At 37.6% G+C, this 27,120-nt stretch overlaps 1 protein-coding gene across 6 annotated transcripts in view; it reads left to right on the forward strand.

Annotated features, from left to right (window-relative positions):
• Positions 1 to 27,120, forward strand: part of LOC136841016 (lysophosphatidylserine lipase ABHD12-like) — a 640,887-nt gene that overhangs the window by 341,128 nt on the left and 272,639 nt on the right. For 5 of the 6 annotated variants that reach the window (XM_067108055.1, XM_067108059.1, XM_067108058.1 and 2 more), the window contains 2 exons: positions 22,022 to 22,127; positions 22,909 to 23,114. In XM_067108055.1, the coding sequence (XP_066964156.1) occupies positions 22,022 to 22,127; positions 22,909 to 23,114 (312 nt within the window). Of the gene's footprint in view, positions 1 to 6,433; positions 6,669 to 22,021; positions 22,128 to 22,908; positions 23,115 to 27,120 lie in introns of all 6 variants that reach the window. The other variant, XM_067108060.1, reaches the window with a different exon arrangement.

Below are 27,120 nucleotides of genomic sequence, written 5' to 3' on the forward strand. Positions count from 1 at the left end.
CACCCCTTGCAGTAATTAAGGGTAAGTGAGAGGGTCTGGAATCCAAGTATTATTAGGATACGTTTATGTAATAATTGGGCACGCCTTGGAACCTGGTCATACCCTTGTTTGGAGGAGGAATAGCATCTGTATTTTGGGTAACTTTTAGCCTTAATTGATGGGATTACGTGGGTCTTAGGTAAAGCAAGGCTGTATAAATCACATTAATTAATAATTAAACTCATCCACTGAATGACCCATGTGACAATGTATATATATATATATATATATATATATATATATATATATATATATATATATATATATATATATATATATATATATATATAGATATATATATATATAGATATGTATATTTATATTTTATATTATATATATATATATATATATATATATATATATATATATATATATATATATATATATATATATATATATATATATATATCTAGAGAGAGAGAGAGAGAGAGAGAGAGAGAGAGAGAGAGAGAGAGAGAGAGTAGAACCACGGTCCTTGACCATATCAAATGGCATACATATGTACATGCTACAATTTGCTTTGACATAGGCTCTGTGATGACACGCTATTGGCTGGAAGGGTTGGAAGTAGCCAGTCACACAGCAGGGTATCAGCTTGGCTTGTAGCTCCAATGCTTTGTGAGAGTTTCCCCATTTTTTTTATGACTGAGTTTAGTTTAGTGTTTACTGATACTTTATATTCTTATAACCAAGTTTTGTGTATTAATCTTTATTTACCTTTGTGTATGCACTGTCATTAGTGTATTAAATATTTTTAATGTGCATATGTATCTCTCTCTCTCTCTCTCTCTCTCTCTCTCTCTCTCTCTCTCTCTCTTAGGGGTAACTTGATTAGTTTTCACATGTAACTGTAAGCCATATATTTTTAAGGGTAATGTTGTAAGATGACTTTGAAATGATATTAAAGTGCTTTGGGATGAGAGTTTAAGGTATATTTGGTGTTTGAACTATGAAAATAGGCAGTTATAAGCGTTTTTAGAGGGAGGTTCCAACTTATTGTGGATTTCAATTTGTCACGGGTGGTTGTGGTCCCTAACCCCTGTGAATACTGAGGGTCGACTGTTAGTACCTTTTTTATGGCCATCAAAATGTAATTAGAGGTTGATGTTTAAAAAAAATTGGAGTAAAATATATTCTCATGAGTTTGTTCTTAATGTTAAGTTAGCTGATTTTTTAGGTAGAGTTGTGCTGCTCCAAATGGTTGAACTGCCTAATGTGCTTGAATTTGTAAATAAATTAGATAAAAGGGTTGTAGTTGTCTTGTTATCCTTTCACAGACTGCTGCAATCACTTTGTAGCAACCTTATTTTTTTTTTACTATAGTCTCTTTGGCAGTAATCCACCTTTGAGGAGGATCCTTAGTAGTCCTACAGCCACTACATTGGGATCAGAAAATTTTGGCAAGCTCTATAAAGGAAACTTTACTGCATCTGCAAAAGATGAATCCAGTTTTTATGAGACAAGACTGGGAAAAGGACAGATTGAAATATCTCAACAAAAATGCTATATATTCAACTAGATCCCAAGGTTTTGATTCGAGATAATATGGGACATGAGCCCAGGGGTCAAATTGTGAATTTTTTTTATGATGAATCAATTATTGGTTAATTACCTATTGTTAAAGTTAGCTTTTATCTTCACACTGTTTGGTGCGATCAGTATTCAAAGTAAACAAAATAACACTTGGCAGACCCACCTGGAATGTCTCAGTAATCACCTGTTTCTCACCAGGTGGCGTTGGAATGTTTATGACCACCCACTAAGATGTGGGGAGGCTGGATAGTTTTCCCACTTTAACAGTAGGTAAGTATCCAGATAATTAATTTTATCATACAAATTGTCATTTTTTGAAATGAATTTTACCCACTGTTGAAGTTAACTGATTACAACAGTGAATGAGGATAGTGGGTTAGTGCAGCCAGAGAAACAACAGTTCAGCCAAATGTACTACAAGCTTTTTAATGAGGGGGAAAAAGATTGTTAACATTCCTTCCTGCTGTGTGATACTTCCTGGTAAGTACTGTCACCAGACGTTGGAACCACAGCAGGATGTAAGGCCCTCATAGTGAGACTTGTCAGAGGATCCTTACAGGGAAAAACAACTCTTATCTCACAGAGTATTAGTGACTTCTGTGCCTGAGTCCAAAGTCCATAATTGACAGTCAAAAAATAAATACAACTACCACCTTCAGATATGAAGGTGTGTGCCTGTACACCATTTGTCCCCTCATACTCCCAAAATTCAATACCAGGATTTCCTAACAACTAACGATAACAGAGAAAGCAAGGTTATTCTCATATTTGGTTCAGGGGAAAGCATCCTCACTGTAGTGATAAGGGCTATGGGCTTTACATGTCTCATACAGAATTTGAATGTTTCACAAATAATGTAAGGCAAAAACATAGTTACTTCTTCATTGAGCTGCACTGACAACCTTTTCTTGCTAAAGGTTTTGAAGGAAATGAAAAGACGTGCTTTTGGCAAGGATGCCATGAGACTTTACTTTCAAAAATGGTAAAAGCTCAGGAATCGACTCCTTGTGCATGATTTAATCAAGCTTTCTTGGACATAGGAGTGTTTGGCATCCAAATGCCACAGTATAAATTCTTAACTCCGCTTGAAGGTTTAAGCTTGTCCAGGTAAACCCCTAAAGGTCTAACTGGACATAACAAATCTGGGAAGGACTTTCACTCCTGTGTCGTTTCTCGAAGTTGTGAAAGAAAAGAGAGAGGTTTCCAGAAGAAAAAAGTCCACATACAAGAAAGGGTTTGAAGCTCACTAATATGCTTTGCTGTAGCAAGAACTAAAAGACAAAGTGTCTTCAAAGTTCTTAAGAGATGCCTTATCCAAAGGCTCAAACTGAGGTAAAGTTAAATCCTTTCGGGCTGTCCAAATTTCAACATAATAGGAGGATTTGAAATTTCCAGCCGGAAAGATTGAAAACCTCCTTCAAATCTAAATTGTAAGTGATAATCCAGTTAGCATGACACAGTAGTGATAAAGACAATGTTAAGTGACATCCTGTGATCAATAGGACAGAAAACTGCTTTGTTTACCTGAGATATCAGAACTTAATCAGGATATCTATAGTGGTATGGGTGCTACATAGCCCTCTGGATAAGTACCAAGATATCTAAAATGACCACTGTTGTTGATACAGTCTAACAGTAGAGAGCCTTCTAAACCAAAGGATTGCTTCCCTGGCCACTCTAGAAAATCCTCTAGCTCACAACAGTAAGTTGACAATCTCCATGCTGTCAGATGAAGCATGTGGGGCTTTGATGGGATCTTTTCAAATAAGACTATGTGTAAATATCTTTCCTGAATGGCAGAGGGTGAGGAACATCCACCGCCAAGAGAGAAAGTTTGCAAAACTACAGGCAGTCCCTGGTTAATGGCGGGAGTTCCATTCCTGGCCGAGCATCACTAACTGAAAATCACTGATAATTATGGTAATAAATGGCATTTACAATGTTGTAAGCGCCAATAAACTGCTTATTCGCTTATTGGTGCCGATGAACTGCTTACCGACACCAGGAAACCACTTATCAACACTGATAAACCACTTGCTGAAGCCGAAAATTGCTTACCGTCGCTGAAAATCTGGTTAACTACGTCATTAGCGGAGCGCCATAAAACCGGAATGCTGTTAACCAACCCTGCCGATAAGCAAGGACTGCCTGTATTGTCTTTGGGGTCACCAAGGAGCTATCAAAATCATCCTTGTGTTTTGTGAAGCTCACAACTTAGTTGAGTATTTTCCTCAAAACAGCAACCAGAGGAGAGATGCAAAGATCTAGATTCGACCAATCTTGAAGAAAGCCATTGACTGCCATGCCTGAGGATCCTGGTATGGAGAGCAGTAAGTTGTGAGTGTTGTGTTTAGGGCACTCACAAACAGATTGATGTTTTGGTTGCCCAAAGGTTCCAAAACTTTTGGCAGACCTGTGGAAGAAGAGACCATTCTGATGGAAGACTTTGCCCTTTCCTGCTGAGTTGGTCTATGATAACACTTTCTCTCTAGGACAAAATGAGGTGAAAGAATGATGTTCTGGGACTCTGTCCAAAGGAGAAAGAAGTTTCTTTGCTAGCCAGAACAGATCTCTCAATTTGTCTCCTTGCCTCCTTATGTAAGATTGAGAGGTTGAATTATTGGAAAAGGCTGTGATTGTCTTGTCTCTGACTAGATGTTCTGCTTGTGTAAGACTATTCCAAATCTCCAAAAGTGCCAAGTTGTTTATAAGCAGCTTGCCCTTTTTTACAGTCCAACTCCCTGACATCAAATGTTTTTCAGAATTGCTTCCCAGTCTGCCTCTGAGACATCTAGGGACAGTGTGAGATTGGGTTCTTGAAGTTTAGAGACAGACCCATCAAAATTCTCTCAGTAGTGGTAGAAAATTCTACGTCCATCTCTCTGTCACAAAAAAACAGAAAAGAGAGGGTCATTCTTCATCCTCAGATAAATAATTGACTGGATCGGAAAAAGCATAGATTTGTTGACTTTGACCAAAATGCCCAGAAGATAATCCATCACCCCCAAGATCACCTTAAATGAATTGGTGAGAACTAACCAGTTGTCCAAATATAGAAGAACTCTGATGCCAAGCAGATGACTCAATCCTGCTAAAGATCCAACGAACAAGTAAATACTTGTGATGCAATACTCAGACCAAAACACAAAGGTTAGATTTGGAAGACCTTTCCTTTAAAGACAAACCATAGATGTTCTCTCGACTGAGGTTGCACCAGGATGTAGAGTACACATCCTACATGTCAATAGAAATCATCCATTTGCCCTTCCAAGTGGCTGCCCAGACCAAACTGAATGACTCATCACAAAGTGAATAAAATGAACAAACTTGCTGAGACTGGAAATATCCAATACTGGTCTCCAGTCCCCCCGCTTTCCCTAAGGTCCTAGAACCAAGGAAAATCGATGGTAAAATCTTTGTGGCTTGTTTAAAATTGGCTGGATGGCCTTATTGTGTAAGAACTGTCTGACCTCCCCTTCCCAAACTCAGAACTTCTGTGTGTGAACAGAGCTGGGAAAAGGGATATCAGGAATGTTGACAGGTGGAAAAATAACAAAAAGCACCAAGTATCCTTCCCCGAGAACCATCATTACCCATGGTTCTTTTTGGAACTTTGCCAGACACTTCAGAAACTCTGTACACAGCCTTCAGAGGATCCTTACAGCCTACTTGAACTGAGAGTTCATACATCAACTATTGTTGCATTTGTAATTCTTTTACTTAGAATGTAAGCCTTGATCACTTACTAAAGCAGAGCTCAAGAGCAATTTGGGACATTCCACACAGAACTTTCATGCAGAAAAGGTTGTAGGGGCAAGACCTCAAAGGGAAGACTTTAAACATATTGCTAAGGGAGGAATGTCGTATTTTTCTCTTTGACAACTCAGTTTTAAAGTAACAGGAACAGTTGTGTATAATTTATCTTAAAGGTAGTCCAACTCAACCATTAGTGGCTGCTTTTGACACTTCACATTATTGTCTCCTTAACATCTAAGTGTTTAAGGCCATTGCCGAAGATGTCTTGAATGAGAAGAATTGAAAAATTTCAATTCTTCTCATTCAAGACATCTTAGGCAGTGGCCTTAAACACTTAGATGTTAAGGAGACAATAACTTGAAGTGTCAAAAGCAGCTGCTAATGGTTGAGCTGGACTACTTTGTAAGATAAATATATACACAACTGTTCCTGTTAAAACTGAGTTGTAAAGAAGAATAAGAAGACATTCCTCCCTTAGCTTCAGAAACAGGTCTATCATGGTGAGGTTAAAACTTGATGCCTCATCAAGAAACACTGCCCTTTCAGGACTAACATCTATATTAGTGTTATCAGCATCATTATTTCTTAAATGTTTCTACATATTTACATAAATACACACTCTATATAAATATACATGCATACACATATATATACCATTTACATATATATATTGTTCCTGCAGTAATCAAGCTATCATGCTAAGAATGAAATAACGCTTCACAATTAGGCCAAAGTGCCTTACCAATTAGAGTACCTTTGCTTTCATGGTGCAATAACTTGAAATAATAATAAAAAAAACTTGCAAGTTGAACTGAGGAAGGTGATATTGCATGTATGCCCTAACACACAGCTCTAAGCAGTCTCATAAAACTGGAAACCGATGCAGTGCCATCCAAGAACCAGCTGTAAGTGATACACTTCCGAGATCTCCTCAGTTGGTTGGTTCCTAAACGCGCACTCCACAACACAGCTGCACCCATACTACATAAACAGCTTTACTAGCTTTTCTCTTTCATATTGTTAATCCCTTTTTCCAAATGGAACTGACTTTAATTGAAAACGCACCTTACCTGAATCAGTTTTAACTTCTTACTCATTTTAACAGGAGCCGAGATAGGAGCATACATAAGAGCACCGATCAATGGGTTCATCTTAGGCAAAAGGGATTGAAAGTGGAGCAACGCGAATTATGAATCACATAAAAACTGAAGGAGAATCAACCAAAATCATTGTTGAAAACTGTTAAGTCTGAAGAAAGAACCAAGACTGAAAACTGAGGCGATAAACGCTAGAGGAGACGTATCAGGGAACACCAGCAATGACGTCACAGGATGCAGGTGGTAAGTATCAGACAGTTGAGAAAGAGACGTCTGGACTGGAGAGGGTAGAGGGTTCTCCCATAATGTCACCACGGAACACGGACGACAGCTGGAGCTAACTGCACAACACTAAGCAGCAATTGCCGAGGAACAAGACCCTGCTCTAGCACAAGGATTGTTTAATCTAGATCAGTAAGCAGTGGAAGAGGAAAAACCACTAGTACAAATGGGAATATTTGTCAAAAGTGTTGAACATGAGGCAGTAAAGGCCAAAACTAAGAGGGGTGAGGGTTAACATCAGAAACAAAAGAAATAATGACAATACAGGGCAGGTAAATGATTAACAACAGAAGTATTGACATGCGGCTCAGAAACTACTCAAGTAAATGTAATGCTTTGTCTATAATCCCTTGATAACTCCGCCAAGTCACATGTACCACTGTCACTCTCCAAAAAAGTTTAACACATAAGCTGGTAAATGTGAGCACTAGACTCTACCAAGTAAGTCCTTCGGAGAATGCATTGAATTCAAGCCGGAAGACAGTTGAGAGAGAAGTGGTGAAAGGCACAGACTGTGGCTCCAAGACATGCCTTGGTTTCCCTGTGAGTGGAGAAGACCAACTGACACAGGGCAGTCCAGAGGGCAGGCTACAGAGAGGCAAAGGCTCCAGCACCTATTTTGCAGAGGAAACCGAAACAAGTCGATCACTATGGGGGAACTGCAGTGTTCACCTATAATATATAGAGTCAGATGTCTAACTGGTAAAAGAGGAGTACAGTAGACCCCCAGTATTCATGGGGGTTAGGGACCACAACCACCTTGCGAATAGCTAAAATTTGCTAATACTTGAGACCCCTTCTAAAAATGCTAATAACTGCCTATTTTAATGGTTCAAACACCAAATATACCTTAAAAAATTATCATCCTAAATATGCATATAACTGCTTATTTTAAATATACCTTAAATTTTCATCCTAAAACACTTCAATATCATTTCAAAGTCATCTTACTACATTACCCTTAAAAATTTATGGCTTACAAATATGCCTGAACACTCCTACAACTGTAAATCTTACCAAGGTGAAAACTAATCAAGTTATCCCTATATTCAGCCATGCACATTTTTGTACATACAGTATTCAAGCCTTGCCGTAGACGGGTAACATTGGTACCTCGTTTAGTGAACGTTTTTTTTTTAGAAATACGTTTTATTGATATTTTGCTGTATTTACACTAATATTAATATTTGAAAATTAGTAGATAATTTTATCATAAAAAATTATGCAAGTTTTTAATTTGAGTTAGCAAAACCAGCTTCTTTGTTTTAGCTTATGTGCCAATTGGAATAGTTCCAATATGCATTTGTAGACTTGTAAAGCATTACTGTTTAGTGTGTTACCTTCACTTTTGTCTCATAAATTGCTTTTTCATGATAAAACAATTAAATTTCAGGCATTACATTTCCATTGTACTGGAGTCTTTGACAAAGCTGGAATACATGCTAACTGGATGCACTTATATAAACCTAAGTACACAATGAATTTGGAATTATGTTCCACAGAAAAATTCGTGAATAGGTGAATCCACAAATCCTGAACCATGAATAGTGGGGGCTGACTGTATTCGTCAATTATCTACCATTTTTCTCCTGAACTACATAAGGAGCATAAGAAGGCAGAGCAGAGGGCGTGAGAGAGAAATCAACTTATCAGGCAATGAAGGAAAGCCAAACGAATTGTCTACGTAATCTGTCGGCCTTTTGCATCTTACGGTACTTCACAAAATGATTCATACTCTCATCAGAGGATGATTAAGTAAAAGTACGCTCGTGTCCCTACAAGTAGGTTAACATACACGTAGCCATCCTGTACAACCGAAGCATTCAGTTTACACAAAACATGTTTTTATGTAGCCTAATACTTCTATCTCTATTTGCTGTAGATGACATAATGCAAAAACAGAAAACAAGCACAATATCATACAGGAGAAAATCAGCAAGAAATAGTCAACATTATTACTGCAGATTCACACCGTATGCACAAGGACACAGCATGAAGAATTCTGACAAGAACATAAACATTCCAGTGCCACGTGGTGAGAGACAAGTGATTATAGAGACAGTCCATGGGGGTCAGCCAAGTGCTATTTTGTTTACTTTGAATGCCAGTCACACCTGACAGTGTGAAGGTATAAGCTAACTTTAACTGTTGCTAACATTCATTCCAAATAATGAAACATAGCTGTCCATTTCTAGTTTGCGAATATGCCCGAGGTGGTACCACAATCATTTACCTCAAACCTGTACAATATTCCACCTCTTTACAAATTGTTGTAGTTCAGTACATTCTGTAATAGACATTACATTCTGTTCAGTCTGTCTTAATCATGACATTAACTTTGATAAGAGACATTACCATTGATCTGAAACTGTTGGCACATCTCAAATAGCTTATCAGCTTACTTTGGTTAAGTAGCAATGATGATATTTTAAGAATGCTAAAAGAGAATCTTGGATTAACCAGATTAATGGGATCAGGAGGTACAAAGTCAATATGGATGATCAGAATGGGTTACCTAGACCAGTGATAGGTGGTGTCTGATCAGGAGAGGGGGCAAAGGCTTATGATGGGTATAAAGGCTTGTACTGTATTATGCAATGGGAACATGGCGCAAGAAAGAAAATAGATTTTTTAAAATGTATGACTACAGAATGTTGATATTGAGGCCAGAGTGCAGTGGGAAGATTTTATTGTGCATGAAGAATTGGTAGAGAGGTCTCCAACAGCTGGAAAATACACGTGGGATCTTATATATTGAGATGGTTTGGACATGTGTTGGGAAGGGTTGAAGCAGTTAATTACGAAAGCAGGAAGTAACAGGACAAAGATCTTTTGAAAAATCAGTGAAAAAACGGAGATAGATGGAAACCTGCCGCTGATAGACTCTCATGTAGAAAGTGCACAGGATGGAGGAGACTGGAGAGAACTCATTTCATGTGTAATGATAGAAAGTGAAAAGTTGACATAATGTGTTTTATGATGATGATGATTATGATTGAAATCTGTGATTCTCTGGAGCTGCTTTTTATAAATGCTGTATGATAATTTGAGGAATGTGCACAGTACCTATTGGTAGTAGTGCACTACTACATTATGCGTTGTACTTCTCTTTTTAGACATTTTTAAAAGATTTTTGCAATAGTTTTCAACCCTTAGTGTTTATTAAAGATCAATGAATGCATTTCTTTCTGTGTTTTACATTCCATCCCTACCATTTTATATCTTCCCATCTAGATGGACAACCTTAATTTATCCTTGAGTCAGTTTTCAACTCATCTAAGAACAAAACCTTTGGACAAATATCTTGAGAATCTAGAAATGCAACTCTGTGGTGTTTGAATTTATTTTGTGTAATGTTAATAATGATGATGTGAATAAGCTAAAGAGTACCAGAAATGCATTTTTTTAAATGAATCGTACCACTCTCTTAGGATGTGCTATATTCCCCATGTCGGGTGGGAGGACGATAGTGCGTGGAAACTAAAAAGTTAGTAGGACCATTAAGTTTGAACCCATCTGTTGACTTATCCCTTTTAGGTGAACTGCTTGTTCAAGCTCTATCATTTTCCGTTTCAGTATTTTCTGTGTTGTTGGTCTGCAAGGACTTATTAGAAGAGTGCTGATTACATAATTGTGTTGCTGATTTGGATTGTTTTTCTTGGGTTTTTAATTTATTTAGGATGTCAAGTGAAGACAGCAACAAAACCTGTAAAATCTGTAAGGTAAGAGGGTGTAATACCTGTATTTATTCATTAGTTTGTAATGGTCATGACTGATGGATTAAATGAAGGGACAAAGATTGCACCTTTAATGATCACTGCAATTAGTAATTTGATTGGCTAGATGGGACCATAAATGGTTAATGAAAGTATAAGAGGAGGAGAGGAGCCGATAAGAAAAGTAAAAGACAGAAAAGAGATTGTTCAAAAACCAGGACAGGAAGTGATCATAAGAGTAAGAGTTTTTCAGGTTTTCATGATCTGTCAGATAAGTAGCTCTTCCCCCTTTTCCTTTTACTCAGCAATCCTTCCCCCTTTCTCTCAAACTTCCTGCACTTGCGTGGGATCTGATTGTGTTTTTGTGTCTCCCAGGCCTTGCAGGAGGCCATGTACTTCTAGTGGTCCCCCTCCAGGCTCCTTCTCTGGTTCTCCAGTTATTTCCAACTCTCATTTGGTGACTTCTTCCTTGCAGGGTGCTTCAGTAATGTCTCAGAGGCACTCATCTAGCACCAGGCACTCAATGCTTGTCTTTTCAGTCTCTTAGGCACTGGTTGTTCTAGTTTGTTTACATGTCATTTTCTAAGAGTGTGGGAGATTAGTTCAAGTAACTGGGGTCAGGTGTGTGAATGTATTTGTTCTACGTTTTGCATGCATTTTCCACAACCTTGACGCATCAAAAGGCAGTGCAAATTACTCATGCAGATCATGTGGGTAGGAGTTTGTATCATTCTCCACTCTTTGTCTTATGGTCACCATAGTTCCACATACAGCATAGGCACCACTCCTTAGTTCTCTCACTCTGGCATCACACTGCCAGTTTCCCTTCTTTTTCACCTCAGACTCCTCATGGGGGGCATTCTAGGCATTTTCTTGAACTGCATTTGACAACGTGATCTCCTGGTGCTGTGGATTTCTTCCTAGTCTCCATGATGGCATTCTAGGTCTTCTCAGGCCTCTTTGAGGTGCTGTCAATCAGGCTTTTCATTGCCAGCTCCTTTGGCAGTTTTGCTATTGCATACCACTGTCTCCTTGTCAATGCAGAGGTGTTTTAATGCACAGGAGTTTTATGTTTCTTGTGCCACGGATTCTTTGGTGCTGGCTGCCAAGGTGCAAGTTGGTACCAGTTCTTCTCTGTCAGTGGAGCAAGTTTCAGCTTCCAGATTAAAGTCCTTTATAGAGGAGTGGAAACCCAATTTGTCCCAGGAGCAGGGGTTTCTGTTGCCACCACCCTTACTCCCAGGATTTCTCTCAGATGAGCCTGAGGCTCCCAAAATGGATTCTGATAGAGAAGAGGAGCAGGTAGTGTTGGCATTCAAGGACTCATCAGGATTTGTGTTTGCAAATTTTTGGATTTCTTTGAGGAACCAGTAGTCCAGGACTCTAGGTCCATTAGGAGTTACAGACTGGAACCAAGGGCAGATACCCTTTCCTCAGCAAAACTATTTAAGTCTACACTGAACAGGTTTGACTCTGTGGCTAAATTACTCCAGAAGAGGGTGCCTTCGAAAAACACTCTCTTTTCTTCAGCTCTTTATGAGAAAGAGAAGGGTAATATCTTATGAGGCCAGGCAGTTGCCGGTACTGGTTCTGTCTGCTATCAAGGACTTCAGTTTTTAATTGTTGTTGGTCATGAATAAAGAGAGAGCAGTTTCCACAGGTATGATTGTGTTAACACCTTTGGAGTCAGAGTTTTCTTGCTCATTCGGCTTTATGTAAACAGAAATTATATTCTTTTCTGAAAGGAATGATTTAGAGGATTTCTTGGGATGCTTGGATAATGTGGTTTCAGGCTCCTTTGGGGAGTCTTTGCATGCTTATACTGATGCCATTGTCAAAAGTTAGGAAAAATTGCGTTCTTTTATGGCTCCCTCAGTCTTTTCGATGCAGAAGGCTGAGATAATTGCTCAACACCCCTTGAATTTTCTAGATATTTTTTCTTTTTCACAGGTTTTTGTTTGTCCATTATGGGCAGCCCTAGAGCAAGAGCCCATGCCAGCACAAGGCTGGCTTAATGTAAAACAAATGAGTGGCACTATAATATAGGAGTGTGGAGAAAGGAAAAACCAGGTTGTTGTTGTGCCACTCTCTAGTGTTCAGGTATCCACAACCACGGCAACAGTCATTTCTTCAATCAGCACAGGATTCCAAGGGTACCTCCAGAAAAGTGGGTAAGTTGTTTTTGCTTCAAGTTAGCCCTTTTGGGATCCAAGGCAGGACAATGAGCATCATTGAAAAAAAGTCAGCACCTGTTAAAATGTGATGTAATGAGAGCTCAGGCCCCAGGAGGAAGGATGTTGAGGCTCTGGGTTTGGTAGGATATCAAGGCAGCCCTAGGTGGTGGAGGTAGCAAAAGAAGGGTACAGCATTGCATCCATTTCCCAGCTGCCTCTGGTGTTTTCTCCTTTGGAGTTTCCCTCCTATCTCCACAATGAGGAGAAGCTCCACATTCTGCAGGAGGAAATGGGTAATCTTTTTTTTGGGCAGTGAAAATAGTCTCAGGTTTCATGCTGGGCTCCCCCTCGACATGAGACCACCTTGACGTGGTGAGGGGGCTCTTGAACCCCAGGAATTTGTTTCTTGGTTCGAGTCCAAGAGTCTCATATACCATCATATATTATTTTGGATTAAATTTGTGGAATTTTCCACTTTTAGTAAAATTTACTGAACCTGATAAACAGGAAAAGGTATCATAACTGGGAATGGGTTTATATCCGAAGCTAAATAGTAAGAACTGTGGTAGGACCATCAACTGCCCGAAAATGTTCAGACCCGAGAGTTACCAGATTGGTAGCTCAAAGGCAGGACTATTTGTTAGGGCTGGACCACGGATTCCAGGGGGGTCTGGTTCTATGGATAGGACTCTCGGCATTCTATCTGGTTTGCCCATAACATGATTAGGGTGGGGATGATTGTTTTCTTGTAATACTCTCAGTCCTAGCAAGCGGGTTTGGCTTACACTTGGGCCACTCTAATCATGTTGTGCCAACCCCTTTGGGGTAGGGTAGGGAGCGGACATTTGGGAGTCAGTTCTCACTTGTGCCATTGGTGGAAGAATAAAACTCCATGAAAAGCTGATGATATCTTTTTAAGGTTTTCAGGTTATTTTTTTTTTATCCTCTCTCAAATCTTTATGCTAAGTGAAAATAAAGATTCGAGTACCCCTGGGCCCTTTGATGGTAGTGACTTGGCACAGATGACGACCGCTGGAACCTCCTGTAACAACCTTTCTTTGGAAAAAACAATAAAGAATCCGAATGTAATCACACTGGAACCTTATGCTCCAGTACACAACAAATCAAAAAAAAGTAATTATCGTCTTGACCCAACCTTGACTCACTTTGACTCCCTCTTTGGGGGTGGAAGTTGGTCAAGGTTCCTAACCATGGAAACAAAACAGCAAATCTCAGCCCTAAATTTGGAAAATGTCGTTTAGACAAATAAAAATGCAGACGTGGCTTATAGAAGCCACAACAAAAAACCAGTCTGAACACTATCTGTCAATAAAAAGTATTGACAGTGTAAATGTAAAAGTAAAGAAGCATGACACTATGAACAGCATTCAGGGTACTGTTGTACTTCCTGAAAGTAATGACGAACCGGTTGACAAAAATATACTGTTGGACTCTCTTAAAATGAGATATGCCAAAATCCAAGACTGTGAGGTATATATAATACCAAGTAAACAAAATAATAAAGTATTAAGAGTTGCAAAAATAAAATTTGAGGGTCAAGATTTACCTCAAAAAATAAAAATTTTGGGCCAAAATAGAGAACTGAGACCTTATGTTCCCAAACCGCTACAATGTCAAAATTGTAGTAAGTATGGACACACAAAGAAAAACTGTCGTAATGAACCTGTATGTGCTTATTGTGGATCTGACGAACATGCCACACAATGGAAATGTAGTGAACCACAATGTGTAAACTGTGGACATGATCATCATGCTAGGTCCAAGGAGTGTCTGTACTACATATACAATACAAAATTGAAAATGTTACAAGAACGAACAGGGATGTCTATCAAAGAGGCTAAATTGGAATTAAAAGTGAGAGGAATGCAAGATCCATCTAAGAAACATACATATTCTTTAATAACAGGAACCAGTAAGGAAACAAAAATGCATAGAAATAGAAATAACGAAGCACAGAAAAGTAAATCACAAGAAGAAATTAATGCCCAAGGGAAAAAAATTAAAATGGTAAAGAATAAAGAAACTGGTACAAATGATATGGATAACATTTTATCAAATTCATTTGAAATATTGATGCAAATAGGAACACAGGAGGGCGCTACTACTGAAGTAACAGAGGAGGGACCTGATAGACTGGAAATTAAAGATAAAAAAAGGCCATTGGAAAGAACACCACCCAAAACAAAGAAACCAACAATTGTTAGAGAAACATCAGTTAAATCAAAGATAAAAGATACGAAGAAAGAACAAAAACAAAAACAAGTTAAGAATATACCATTATCTCCTAAAATAACAGTAAAACCAATGGATACTGATATCCAAAATACCGAAGAAGTGGAAGACAATCGTACCTTAGACAATAATGAATATGTCAAAGGAGAAGAGATTACTCCATCACCAATAATTGGTACAATAAGAACAAATAAAGAAAGAAATATACATGACAACTCTTGTGGATGTAATGATTGTTTCATTGCATTGTGCAACAATAACAAAAACATAACAAAAGATGGCTTAACAAACATTATAAGAAACTTTATGAAATATAGAAAAAAAGAAACCACAGAATTGAGTACCCATGAAAAAGGTTGCATGTGTGTCGAGCACTTAGTATATTATAAGGAAAAACAAATGAATGTCGTGAGTAAATTATTAGAAAAAATCCAAATCGATAATACAAAAAAAGAGAGAAAAGCTTTACTGATCTGCAAATATCGAGTATTAGAATACGAATAAAAAACGATAATTACATAATTTATAACTTATATAACCAATCTAATAAAAATTTTGACATTGACAAACTGAAAGATTTACTTAACAATACCAAGGAACCTACATTAATAGTAGGTGATTTTAACGCTCACAACCCAATATGGGACTGTCATTGTGCAAACTCAAATAGAACAGGTAGTAAAATAGAAGAGTTCATGGATTCAAATGACATGTGCTGTATAAAGGATGACGAAATTAGCACATGTTTTTCAAAAGCACATGGAACATTTTCCTCAGTAGACTTAACTTTATGTACAACAAGTATAGTTGACAGATTTGATTGGAATACAGTTGATGACTTGCACACCAGTGATCATTTCCCAATATTAATTTCCTTATTGCAAAATAATCTTGCAAAACATGTCCCTCTTTATAACATTTATAAAGCAGATTGTGAGCGATATGAAATGCACACTAGAAATATCCCACCATTTGAATATTTAAGAGACCATAACGAAACTAATAAATTTCTTGTTGATTTCATTAAAAATGCTGCTGATAAAGCAATACCAAAGTCAAAACCCCATCCAACAAAAAAACAAAGTTCCTGGTGGTCTGATGAGTTAACAGAATTAATAAATATAAAACACTCAATAGGAGACGATTAAATAATATGAATAGAAAGTTCAATAAAATGAATAAAAATCACCGATATTAGAAAGAACTTTACAAAAAATTACTGTTATTACTAGAAATTGATACATTAAAACCTGTATACAACAAAATATCTGCAAAATTTAAAAAAGAAGTAATTCAAGGAAGAATCATTTCATGGAGGAAATACGTATCAGATCTCTCTAATAATACTCCCATACAAAAAATATGGGAAAAATTCAGGAAAATAAATGGTACCCATGTTAAACCACCTAGACATGCCATATTAAAAGATGGGAAAAGAACACTTGATCTAAAAGAAATAAGTAATATAATGGGAAAAAATTTATCAAATGTAAGTAGTGATAAGAATTTAGATGAACACTTCTGCACAAAAAAAAAATAAAATAGAATTAATAACAATAAATTTTGAAACAATAGAAGATATATATTATAATAGAAAATTTAGTATGTCAGAGATGGAATATGTTCTCTCGAACAGCAATAAATCTGCTCCTGGAGGTGACAATATTTGTTTTGAGATGATCTGCCACTTGGCACCTTTGGCAAAGTCATACTTATTAAAGTTTTATAATAATTTATGGCTTCGAAATTTATTTCCAGATGAATGGCGTAAAGCTATAATAATTCCTATCCCCAAACCTGGAAAGGATCCCAGTAACGTAAATAATTACTGACCAATTTCTTTAACAAGCTGCTTATGCAAATTGTTAGAGAAAATGGTAAATGCTCGACTAACATGACACATTCGAGAAAATAAAATTTTAACTCCCACTCAGTTTGGGTCACAGTGTAACAGATCTACACTGGATTCTCTCTCTAACTTAGAAGACCATATACATAGAGGTTTTGAACGAAAACAAATAACTGTAGCTGTCTTTTTTGACATTGAAAAAGCATACAATACTACATGGAGGTATGCTATATTAAAAACTTTACAAAACAACAACATCTGTGGACATTTACCTAGGTTTATACAGAACTTTTTGGCAAACCGCAATTTTCAGGTGAGAATTGATGATGATCTGTCTAGAACATTTCCATTTGAAAATGGTGTTCCACAGGGAAGCGCCCTTAGTGGCACACTGTTTACTTTAGCAATTATTGATATCAGTAAAAATCTACCTATTGGCATTAAAAGTAACCTGTACACGGATGATTTTGCCATATATTATACAGCATCCCAAATAAAACATGCAGAAAGAATCGTTAATAAAAGCGTAGTAACAATAGATGAATGGGCCTCATCTGTAGGCTTTAAATTTTCCATAGACAAAACTCAAGCAATCATGTTTTATAAAAATAAAAAGTGGAAAAAAGGTGAAGAAATAAATCTAAAAATCAGAAACCATAGTATACCAATTGGCCAAACAGCAAAATTTTTGGGATTAGTATTTGATAACCACTTGAACTGGAGAGCCCACATTACATATGTAAAATCTAAAAGTAAAAGAGCATTAAATCTAATGAGAAAACTATCGAACACTACTTGGGGAGCCGATAGACATACCCTTACTGTACTGTATAAGGCAACAGTTCTGTCCATCATTGATTATGGAAGCGAAGTATATGGCTCGGCATCTGACGCAGTGCTGAAAATGGTAGACCCTGTTCACAATGAAGGCCTTAGAATATGCTCAGGAGCCTTTAGATCATCACCAAAATCATCGTTACAAGTTGAATGTGGTGAACTGCCTTTGTCTCTCCATAGAGAGCTAGTAACAATGAAAAGTGCTTTAAGAATTCAAACTAGTGATTCTCCAACCAAAAGATTATTTGAATTAAGAGATGTATTTAAAAACAACCATCCACCACCTTTCTCAATTAGAGCTAGAAGATTGTTTGAGTCACTGAATATAGATATACAAGTGCCTGTAATAGTAAAATCACCTCCTCCCTGGACGATGAATGAAATGAGAATTTGCACACACCTCAAGTATTTATCAAAAAGTAACTCATATACACCAGAACACCATAGACAGCATACAATAGAGCATATAAACCGAAAAGGTCCACATTACGCAATATATACAGATGGATCTAAATCAGAACACGGAGAGGGATATGCTGCAGTGTCCCAAGACAAAACTTATCAGTTCTCTCTTCCTAATAATGCTTCTGTATTTACAGCAGAATTGTATGGAATTGCATCAGCTATAAAAATAATTAAAGAATCATCATTCAATAATTTTGTGATTTTCAGTGATTCAAGAAGCGCTATAGAAGCTATTCAAAGTTACAAATAAAAAAATAATATAGTACAACAAATTAAAGTATATCTCCATAAATTATATAATAATGGAAAAAATGTAGAAATATGTTGGATCCCTGCCCATGTAGGGATCAAAGGAAATGAAGATGCAGACAAAGCAGCTAAAGCAGCAACTCACATGACAAGATCAAATGTGAATATCCCTGTTACTGATTATGTAACTCACATAAAAATGGGTATCATAAATAAATGGCAATATATATGGGATGAAGAACCTGAAAGAAATAAAGCCTAATGTTAAAAAATGGAGTTCATCATATCAGAGAGAGAGACACACACACAAGTAATTTTAACACGTCTCAGAATAGGCCATACTCGTCTGACACATGGGCACTTAATGAGCAGCCCACATGGCCCGGCTCCCAAGTGCTCAGAATGCAGAGTAATAATAACGGTCAGACATGTGTTATGTGAATGTCCAAAGTATGACCAACAACGAATGTCTACTTTTGGAAATAGATCAATGAAAGAAATTTTGTCAGAATCTCACATTTTCAATCGTTCCAATTTAATTAATAAAATATAAAAATAAGTAAATAATAAAAGCATGAAAACCCTTTTAACATTTGAATTTTACAAAAAAGAGAAAAATTTTAAAATTTCACTTAATTTATATTCCGAATTTTAATATACCGTTTTGGTATGTAAGGAAGTCTGAGTAAATTTATTTATTGTATGAGAGGAGGTGCCTATATGCAGTTTTTAATTTCATTTTAATTCATTCATCATCGTATCGAATGATCTATTGGGTCCTAGCGCTTGACTTCAGGCCTGGACCTAGTATTTTAATCAAATCCTTCGGGCCAGCCCTATGAGAGGTGAAAGTCAGCTCAGTGGTCTGGTTAAACTACTTTAATAATAATAATGATGATGCTGGGCTTCTATAATTGCCTCTTTCTGACATCAAAAGCTTCAGGACCAGCACTGGATACTTCCGAATTAAACCTCTTCATTTGCCTGGCTCCATTACCAGTTCAGTATTAGCAGCAATCCAGAGCAGAAATTGGGTGTCAGTAGCCATGATGAATGCATATCAGCACTGCCAATTCATCTGAATTTAAGAAAATGCCTGCTGTATGTTTTTCAGGGTAAAGTATAACAATTTTTGGTGATGTCCTATTACAGTTAGGCAAGTTTGCTCACCCATTAGGCATTCAAATGCTTCTGTACCAGGAAGTTTGGCTGATTCTAGTATCTAGCCTAGAGGGGAACATGAGGGCAAGGGATACTCTTAAAGTTGAACAGATTCTCAGGAAGTACTGGAACTGGAAAGTTCAACTGGACTCTATTTAAATTAAGGTCTCAGGGGAATTAGAGGGTCCCCTGAGATTGTGTAGGAGTCATTGGCCACATCTGTTGCAAGGCATTTCCATCCAGCTGAGGAGCCCAGACCTCATATTGTATTCAGATACATCTTCAGAAGGATGGGGAGCGGTCACTGTTGATGGGCATGTAATGGGTTTGGTCGACAGAGGAATGAGAACTCTAGACAAATCAGTTGGAGATGTTGGTCTTCACAGACAGCCCAGCTGCTCTGGCTCATCTCGGCAATCAAGAAGGCACAAAGGCTTTATTCCTGCTCACAAGCCTCATTCTCACCTGGGCGGAGGAGGGGAAGATTCTGTTGCCTCAATTTGTGACAGAGAATGAACATTGTGACAGACCAACTAAACAGGAAGGATAAAATTTTATTGTCAGAATGGACTCTGTATCCACAAGTCTGCAAGGACTTTTGGAAGCTGTAGGGCACTCCCCTTCCTGATCTTTTTTGCCACCAGGTTCAGTAATCACCTGCCAGTGTACTCCTCACTGGTTCAGGATCTTCAAACTTGGGCAGTCAAAACAATGCTGTTAGATTGGTCTTATCTAGACCTCTAGTCTTTACACCCCCTCCTTTGCTATGATACAAAGGGCTCAGGCAAAATTCTGTATGGCTGTGAATTCAGGAATGACTTTGGTGACTCCTTGTTGGCTGTGTAGAGAATGGTTCCCAGAACTTCTTCCTCACTTAGTAGATTGCCCAAAGCTCCCTTCACCAAGGAAGGACCTTTTCAAACAGCCAGGTACATGTCTGTTACAGTTATGATTAAGGGGCTTTTTGAAGGAATGCAGAAAGTTGGCTATTGACTGCAAAAGAGAGTTGACAAATGCCCTGTACCAAACATAGTAGTCACTCTGTAGAGTTTGTTGCTCCTCCAGACAGATTTCCTGCACCCTTACCTGTATAAATAACATGATTTAATTCTTTATTTACCTATGCTGTCTAACAGGGACATTAAGGAGGCCATCTGCTCCTTCCAAGTTGATTTGTAAGTCTCAGATTCGACCCCTGCACTGAAATGTGAACATGGTATTCCAGTATTTAAGCATGCCCCAATTTGAACTCTTGATCACAGCTTCCCTGAGGAATTTGAAGGTTAACACTCTGTTTTTGATATCCTTGGCCTCAGCAAAAAGTCAGTGGTCTCCAGGGTTTTTCATGGAATGTGGGCTTCACTTCCCTAGGAGCAGTCCTTTCTTTTTTGCCCATCTTCAGGGTGAAGAAGTTAAATTGTGTGCTCTTCCTCATTCTTTTAGCATCCCCAGTATGTCCTCTTTGGTGCTTGATTGGGAAGAATCTTTCTTATGTCCAGCCAGAGCTATGTTGATTTATTTGCAAAGGACTAGGGAGATAGATGAAATGTCATAAACCTATTTTGCAGTCCTAGAAAACCCGATTTACCAGTGTCACAGAATACCATGGTTTTTCTGTTTAAGGCCCTGGTCAAGGAGCACACGCTAACTTAATGCCCTCTTTCTTACCCCTTCCTGAAAGTAAAGTTCCATGATGTGTGATTAGCTACTGCTTCTTAAGAACCCTTCTCTGAAGAAAGTTGTCAGTGCAGCTCAGTGAGATGTAACTCTGTATGTGCTTCGCATTATTTAGAAGATGTAGAGATTCAGTATGAAGTTTGTCGAGTTTTTGTGTTGTATGAAGGTGCCTATTTTTAGAAAGGTAAGGGGCTTCATTCATTTGCATTGTTGCTCTGCTGACCCAGGCACAAGGCTTTTTTTCATCAAAGTGAGAGTGGTATCTCTTGCAAGGAGTCTCCAGCATCATTGAGAGGTCTTTGCTGCCCAATAAATTAGTCCTCCCTTGGCAGGAGTACCAGGAGATGAATTCTAATCATTAGGGAAGTAACATCTAATTCTTGGTGGAGTATGTTTTTTTTCTTGTCGTTTGTTATTATTTGTCCTTACACTTTTTTCCCCACCTCCTTTCTGTTTCAGAAATAGAAAATTTTATAATGAATATTTTAATACTTATATCTCTATTATGTATTCCCCCACCTCCCCTCTCAAGTGGATGGAGAAAGAACTAAAACAGAAAACACTGATGTTCAAGCCAGTGGTTCATTCAAAAGGGGTGGGTCAATAGACAGTACAAACTAAACAATCCTATAGATTTTTTTAGTTTTCACACACTGTTGTCCTTCTGCCTAACATAGGGAGCACAGCTGATGTAATAGAGAGGTACGGATTTTAAAAAAAAATAAATTTTATTATGAAAATTTCTATTTTAATAGTAAGTTGCTTGTGGTCAGAAATTAACCACAAAAATAATAATTTAAGAGTTTTAAGAGCTAGGATTTGTAAAAACTGGAAGATATGAATGACATTTGAGCGTCCAAGTCAAGTTGGATGTTTACTTTTGGTAATAATAAGTGATGTGAATACTGATGTACAGTACTTTGTTTCCAACAGTCAACTACCCTAGATCTATAGACTTCAGTAAGCCAGAAAAAGAAGGATTACCCGGCACAAGAAACTTTTACCTAGACACAGAAGAGAATGTGAAAGTTGGAGTATGGTAAGTTATTTATGACATTAGATAATTTCAAATTAGAAAATTAACAGCTGTACTGTATTGATGCCCCATTGCTACTTCATATTAAAGCCACAGTCAGACTTTTACTCTTGTCATTTTAATATTTTTTTTCTCATAATTTTGTAAAGATAGAAGCTTTCCTTTTACTAAAGGTTTTTATATTTTTTAATAAGAATTTTATTTTAATGTTTTTAATTACTCTTCACTTTAATATTTTTTATCTAATTTTGTAAAAATAGCTTTTCTTTTATTGAAAGAAAAAATTGTTAATATTTTGCTAATGAGCATTTTATTTTAATTTTTTTAAAAGTCAGTTTTACTTTCATATGAAACTGTGTCAAGCCTTTAATTTAGTGTAGTACCCAGTATTCCTAGGGTATTGATTTTATAGTTTACTTCATGATTTAGCTTTTATTTATTTTGTTATAATTGAGAAAATGTATTCATGTTGTTCAGGATTTACATCATACTCTTTTTCACTTCACTTAGCATCGAAACTAAGAGTATATGAAATTTTAACCAGTGCACACTATTCTCTTTAAATACAAATTTCAGTCTTTTAATTTGTATAAAATGCCGTTCTTATTTCTGTTAAAAAATATTTTGACACTCTTAATATAGGAATACTGTATTTACTCTCAGAGATACAAAATGAAATGCTTAATCACATTCTTAACCACAGTGTATGATGACATTGTGGTTAAGATCAGGTATTATATGAATAATCTGATCTTACTTCCATGTGATGTTCTATTTAACATAGGCACATTCTACCGGAGTCTCTTCTTTCCTCGATGCCAGTGGAAACTACTGACAGAGATGCCTGGTTTGAGAATTCTCTCAGTGATCACAGGCCAGTCATATTGTATCTGCATGGAAATACAGCTTCAAGAGCAGTTGCCCATAGAATAGAGCTGTATAATGTGCTCAGGAAAATGGACTATCACGTTGTAGCTTTTGATTATAGAGGTAAGTGCATACTTATAAAAGATAGGTCTTAAGGCCATCACTAATGTTCAGGTATACCTACGCAGTTCTTCCTGCACAGGCAACCTGTTCAGGCACACCTGAATATTATTGTGAACAACCAGCACAGTTTTTTCTGCCTGCGCAGGCGACCTGAGCAGATAGTTCATCTCAGTCGATATGCCCTGAGTCAAAACAACCTGCACAGGCGTGCCTGAACATTAGTATGGGGAAGCCACTTTTTTGCTCAGTTCTCGTTACGTCCCAGGAGAAAGAGGGTACATTCGATTATCAATAAAAAGTGTTGCGTTTTATTTAGTTTAAAAGAGTTTACACCTAAATTAATGATGCATCAGATTTAATTTTTTTAATGACTGATTTGGAATCAGATTAGTCTATATATTTGTAATTTTGCAGTTTTTCTGAATTTCTGAATATCTTGAAGATTTCACCAAAATCTTTAAGAATAGCCTTATCTTTGGCAAGTAAAATCCAAAGACTGTCTTTAAGATATTAAAAAAGGAAGCTGCATATGTTAAATCAGTAGAAAAAATAAAAGGGATCGATTCTGCTACTGACAAGGACAGGGTCATGAAAAAAATTAATAATATGAAAAGCAATTACAGAAAGGATTTTAAAAAAGTTGAATGCAATTTCTAAATCTGGTAATTATAATATTTTGTTGATATTAGCAAGCTAATTATTGCAAGACACTAAGGCTGCTACAGAGAACTGAGTAAAAAAAAACTGTATTATTAGTGGTGGAGGTACGCCTGCACAGCAGAAAGACCTGTGCAGGTCTACCTGAATATTAGTGGCTGCCTGTAGTAACATGTTCGATTTAAACAATGTGAAAGATATATGTCCCTTTTCATGCCAAGATAGAAGCCAACATTAACTAGTACAAATTCCTTTTTCAGTATTTCCTTATTTTGAATATGTATGTGCATGACTCTTTCCTCATCCTATTAAGCATATTGTTAGGAGGTAAAGCAGTTGCTGCATACAATATATGCAAGTATACAGAATCAGTGTACAAGTTTAAAGTTTTATGCAGCTGGATACAATTGGAAAGTATGAAATATTAAAAAAGTAAAAGAAATCCAAAAATTAGAAATTATTAGTTTTGATTTAAGATTATATGTGCCCAGGCAGCTTTGTGATTCATCTCTTTGTAGACTGTTTCACTAGCCTTCTGCCCTACATGCAGTTAGTCATATAATAACAATCACCATATTAAAGCTATTTATGCTGTTGTAATATATGCTTTAACCAGATTTTTTTAAATATGGCCGCAAGTCACAAAAGTCTTGACACTGGCATTCCTGCCACACCAGAAAGGTGTATAGTTTTCTTGAAATTTGAATCATTGACTTTTTCTGAGTTTTTTCAGAAAATTATGGGCTAGTTCTGCTTGTGCTTTTAAGACAATGAAGTTACATTTACAGTGTGTGTGGTAAATGCTTAGTGAAGATGGGGAAAGCATTAAATTTTTGGTTAGAAGACATAGACAGAAAACGTACTTGGGCAATCATTAATTTGTAGTGTCAGAAAGTATAGAGTTTGCACAAAGGTGGCAGATTGCTCATGCTAATAAAGAGACTGCTGCCAGATTTTCAACAGATTTTAAGAAGGTGATTGAAGAGGAAGAATACCTATGAGAGTAAGCCTTTTGTGATGAAACTTTGGTTGTTCAAGGAAGGATGCCGAATCAAACTTATATTCACAGAAGTGCAATGTTGACCAAAAAAATTTTTTTTTAATGCTATGGGTCATGTAATCAAGGTAGGCACTATACCAAATGAACTCATGCACTCATGAAGGATAGGCACATTACTTGTATAAAAGAGTAAATTGAAGCATAGTACAGTACATGCAAATATATATGAGGAAGTAGATATTCTGATTTTTAATATAAACTGAACTTGCAGAAAATAGATATGAGAGCACTGTCTGCATGACAGCAACATGCAATATTGCCAGTGTCGTTACCTGAACATCTAATCATACTTAGAGCATTTGGTGAATGTAAACATCCTTGAATGGGGTTGGTGCTAACAGATTAAAAAAGAATACCAATTTTACTTGTCATGTATGCAGTTCCACATCAAGTGCCAACAGCAGTTCATATGATTTGCTTGATATGATTAGATTGACCCTTATTATCATCATCATTATCCTTACTGCTACTACTACTACTACTACTACTACTACTACTACTACTACTACTACTACTACTACTACTACACTTATTATTATTATTATTATTATTAAAAGCAGTACATACAGTACTTTCATATAAGTAATTTACCAAGTAAATTACATAGCTAATAGTTTTATATAAGTGATTTACCAAGCGATTACATAGCTACTAGCTTCCTATCAAGGCAGTCCAAAAATTCAAACTTCACGGTGGCGCTACCATCGCTAGTGTAGGTGACAAGGACCCGCCCAATATCGGGACCGACAGGTACAACTCGGCAGGAAACTTCAATTTGTTTTCTGCCAGCTCCCGATCAACTTCGGTGGTTTTGTGCAGTCGCTTTTCATCATCTTTTGGATTTTTGTTCCAGTTTTGGTGAAGTATTCAGATTTTGTGTGGCTTATGTGTTAGTTATTTTGTTAGATTTGGTTAACACAATTTCTAATTGATTCAGCATGTCAGACTAGTTTTTCTAGTGTTTGGTACTGCACCAAAAGTTGCAAGACTAGGCTAGTTAAGATTACTTATGATTTTCACAATAAGTGTATCAAATGTAGGGGGCAGGAGTGTAATAAGGAGGTTACATGTTCAGAATATCAGGATTGGGATGATCAACAATGGAAGATTTTTAAATCTCGTTCAGACAAGCTTGACAGAGATAGGAGGAGGAAGGCGGCCCCTTGAGCCAAAAATAGAGCTAGTATAGAGGTTATTCCTTTGCCTTCAGAGGTTGAGGATAGTGCTGTTTCTTCTCCTCTTATCCCTTCTGTGTTTCCCGTCCTTAGCCTTGGTACTGTCGTACTGCATACTCCTTTAGCTAGTTCCCATGCTTCTGATCTCGACACCATTGCCAGTCTCGAATCTAGGTTCGATAAAAAATTAGAGCTTTTGGCCAACACAATAATGGAATTAGGTATGTCTTTTAAAGCTTTTGTAGATAAAGCTTCTAGTGTTCCCATTGCAAGTGCAGTGCAAAGTGCAAGTGTTGTGCTTTCTGAGGAGGTGGCTGTCCGTCCTACAAGTTCTCCTAGACAAAGGTCCCTGTCCTGCTCCTTGGCACCAGGGAGAAGACATACCAGAGGTCGAAAGGAGGCTGGTAGGGTTTGCCCACGGGCAATTGCCCCCTCCGCTGAGCCTGTTGCCCAGTCCCAGGCTGCAAGAGAGCGCCAGTGGAAACACGTCTCATTCAGTGCTCATAGTCTGTTGTCGGATTCAGATGGCTCTTCACCCGACAGGAGGCGACATCGGCACCGGTCTTCTGCCTCTCGGCCTTTGAAGAGGCACTCCACTCTCCTCCTCCTCCTGTTAAGAGGTTTCAGGAGGTCAGTGTGAGTCCCCAACCCTCCTGCAGCTTCACTGTTCCTCCTCCTCCTGTTTCTTCAGTGCATCATTGTCAGTCAACTTGGGACAGTCCTGAGTTTCTCAGACCTGTAGAATGCCCGGTTTTGTCGCCTGAGCACTCAGACCCTCCTTTTAAAACCCGTCGCCTCCATCTAAGAGTTCTCTTGTTCCTGAGCAGCTACCCTCGCCTGAGCTCTTGGCGCCAGCTGCTGCACCTCAGGCTTCCACACCAGCTCGTTCAGCGCCAGCTTCTGCTTGCTTGGTGCCACCTCTGAAGTGCTTGGAGCCACCTCTGAAGCGCTCGGAGCCACCTCTGAAGCCATCGTCTCCTTGTCCACTTTCGTCGACCCAAGAAGATTCTTCCCTAGCCCTGATTCATCATCAACTAAAGGATGTTATGGGATTCTTAAAGAAGAAGACTGTCTCCAAAAACGAGGAAGCCACTCTGTCTCCTATCTCACCTGA

Source organism: Macrobrachium rosenbergii, chromosome 8 (genome assembly GCF_040412425.1).
Source record: "Macrobrachium rosenbergii isolate ZJJX-2024 chromosome 8, ASM4041242v1, whole genome shotgun sequence".
Taxonomy (NCBI): Eukaryota; Metazoa; Arthropoda; class Malacostraca; order Decapoda; family Palaemonidae; genus Macrobrachium; species Macrobrachium rosenbergii.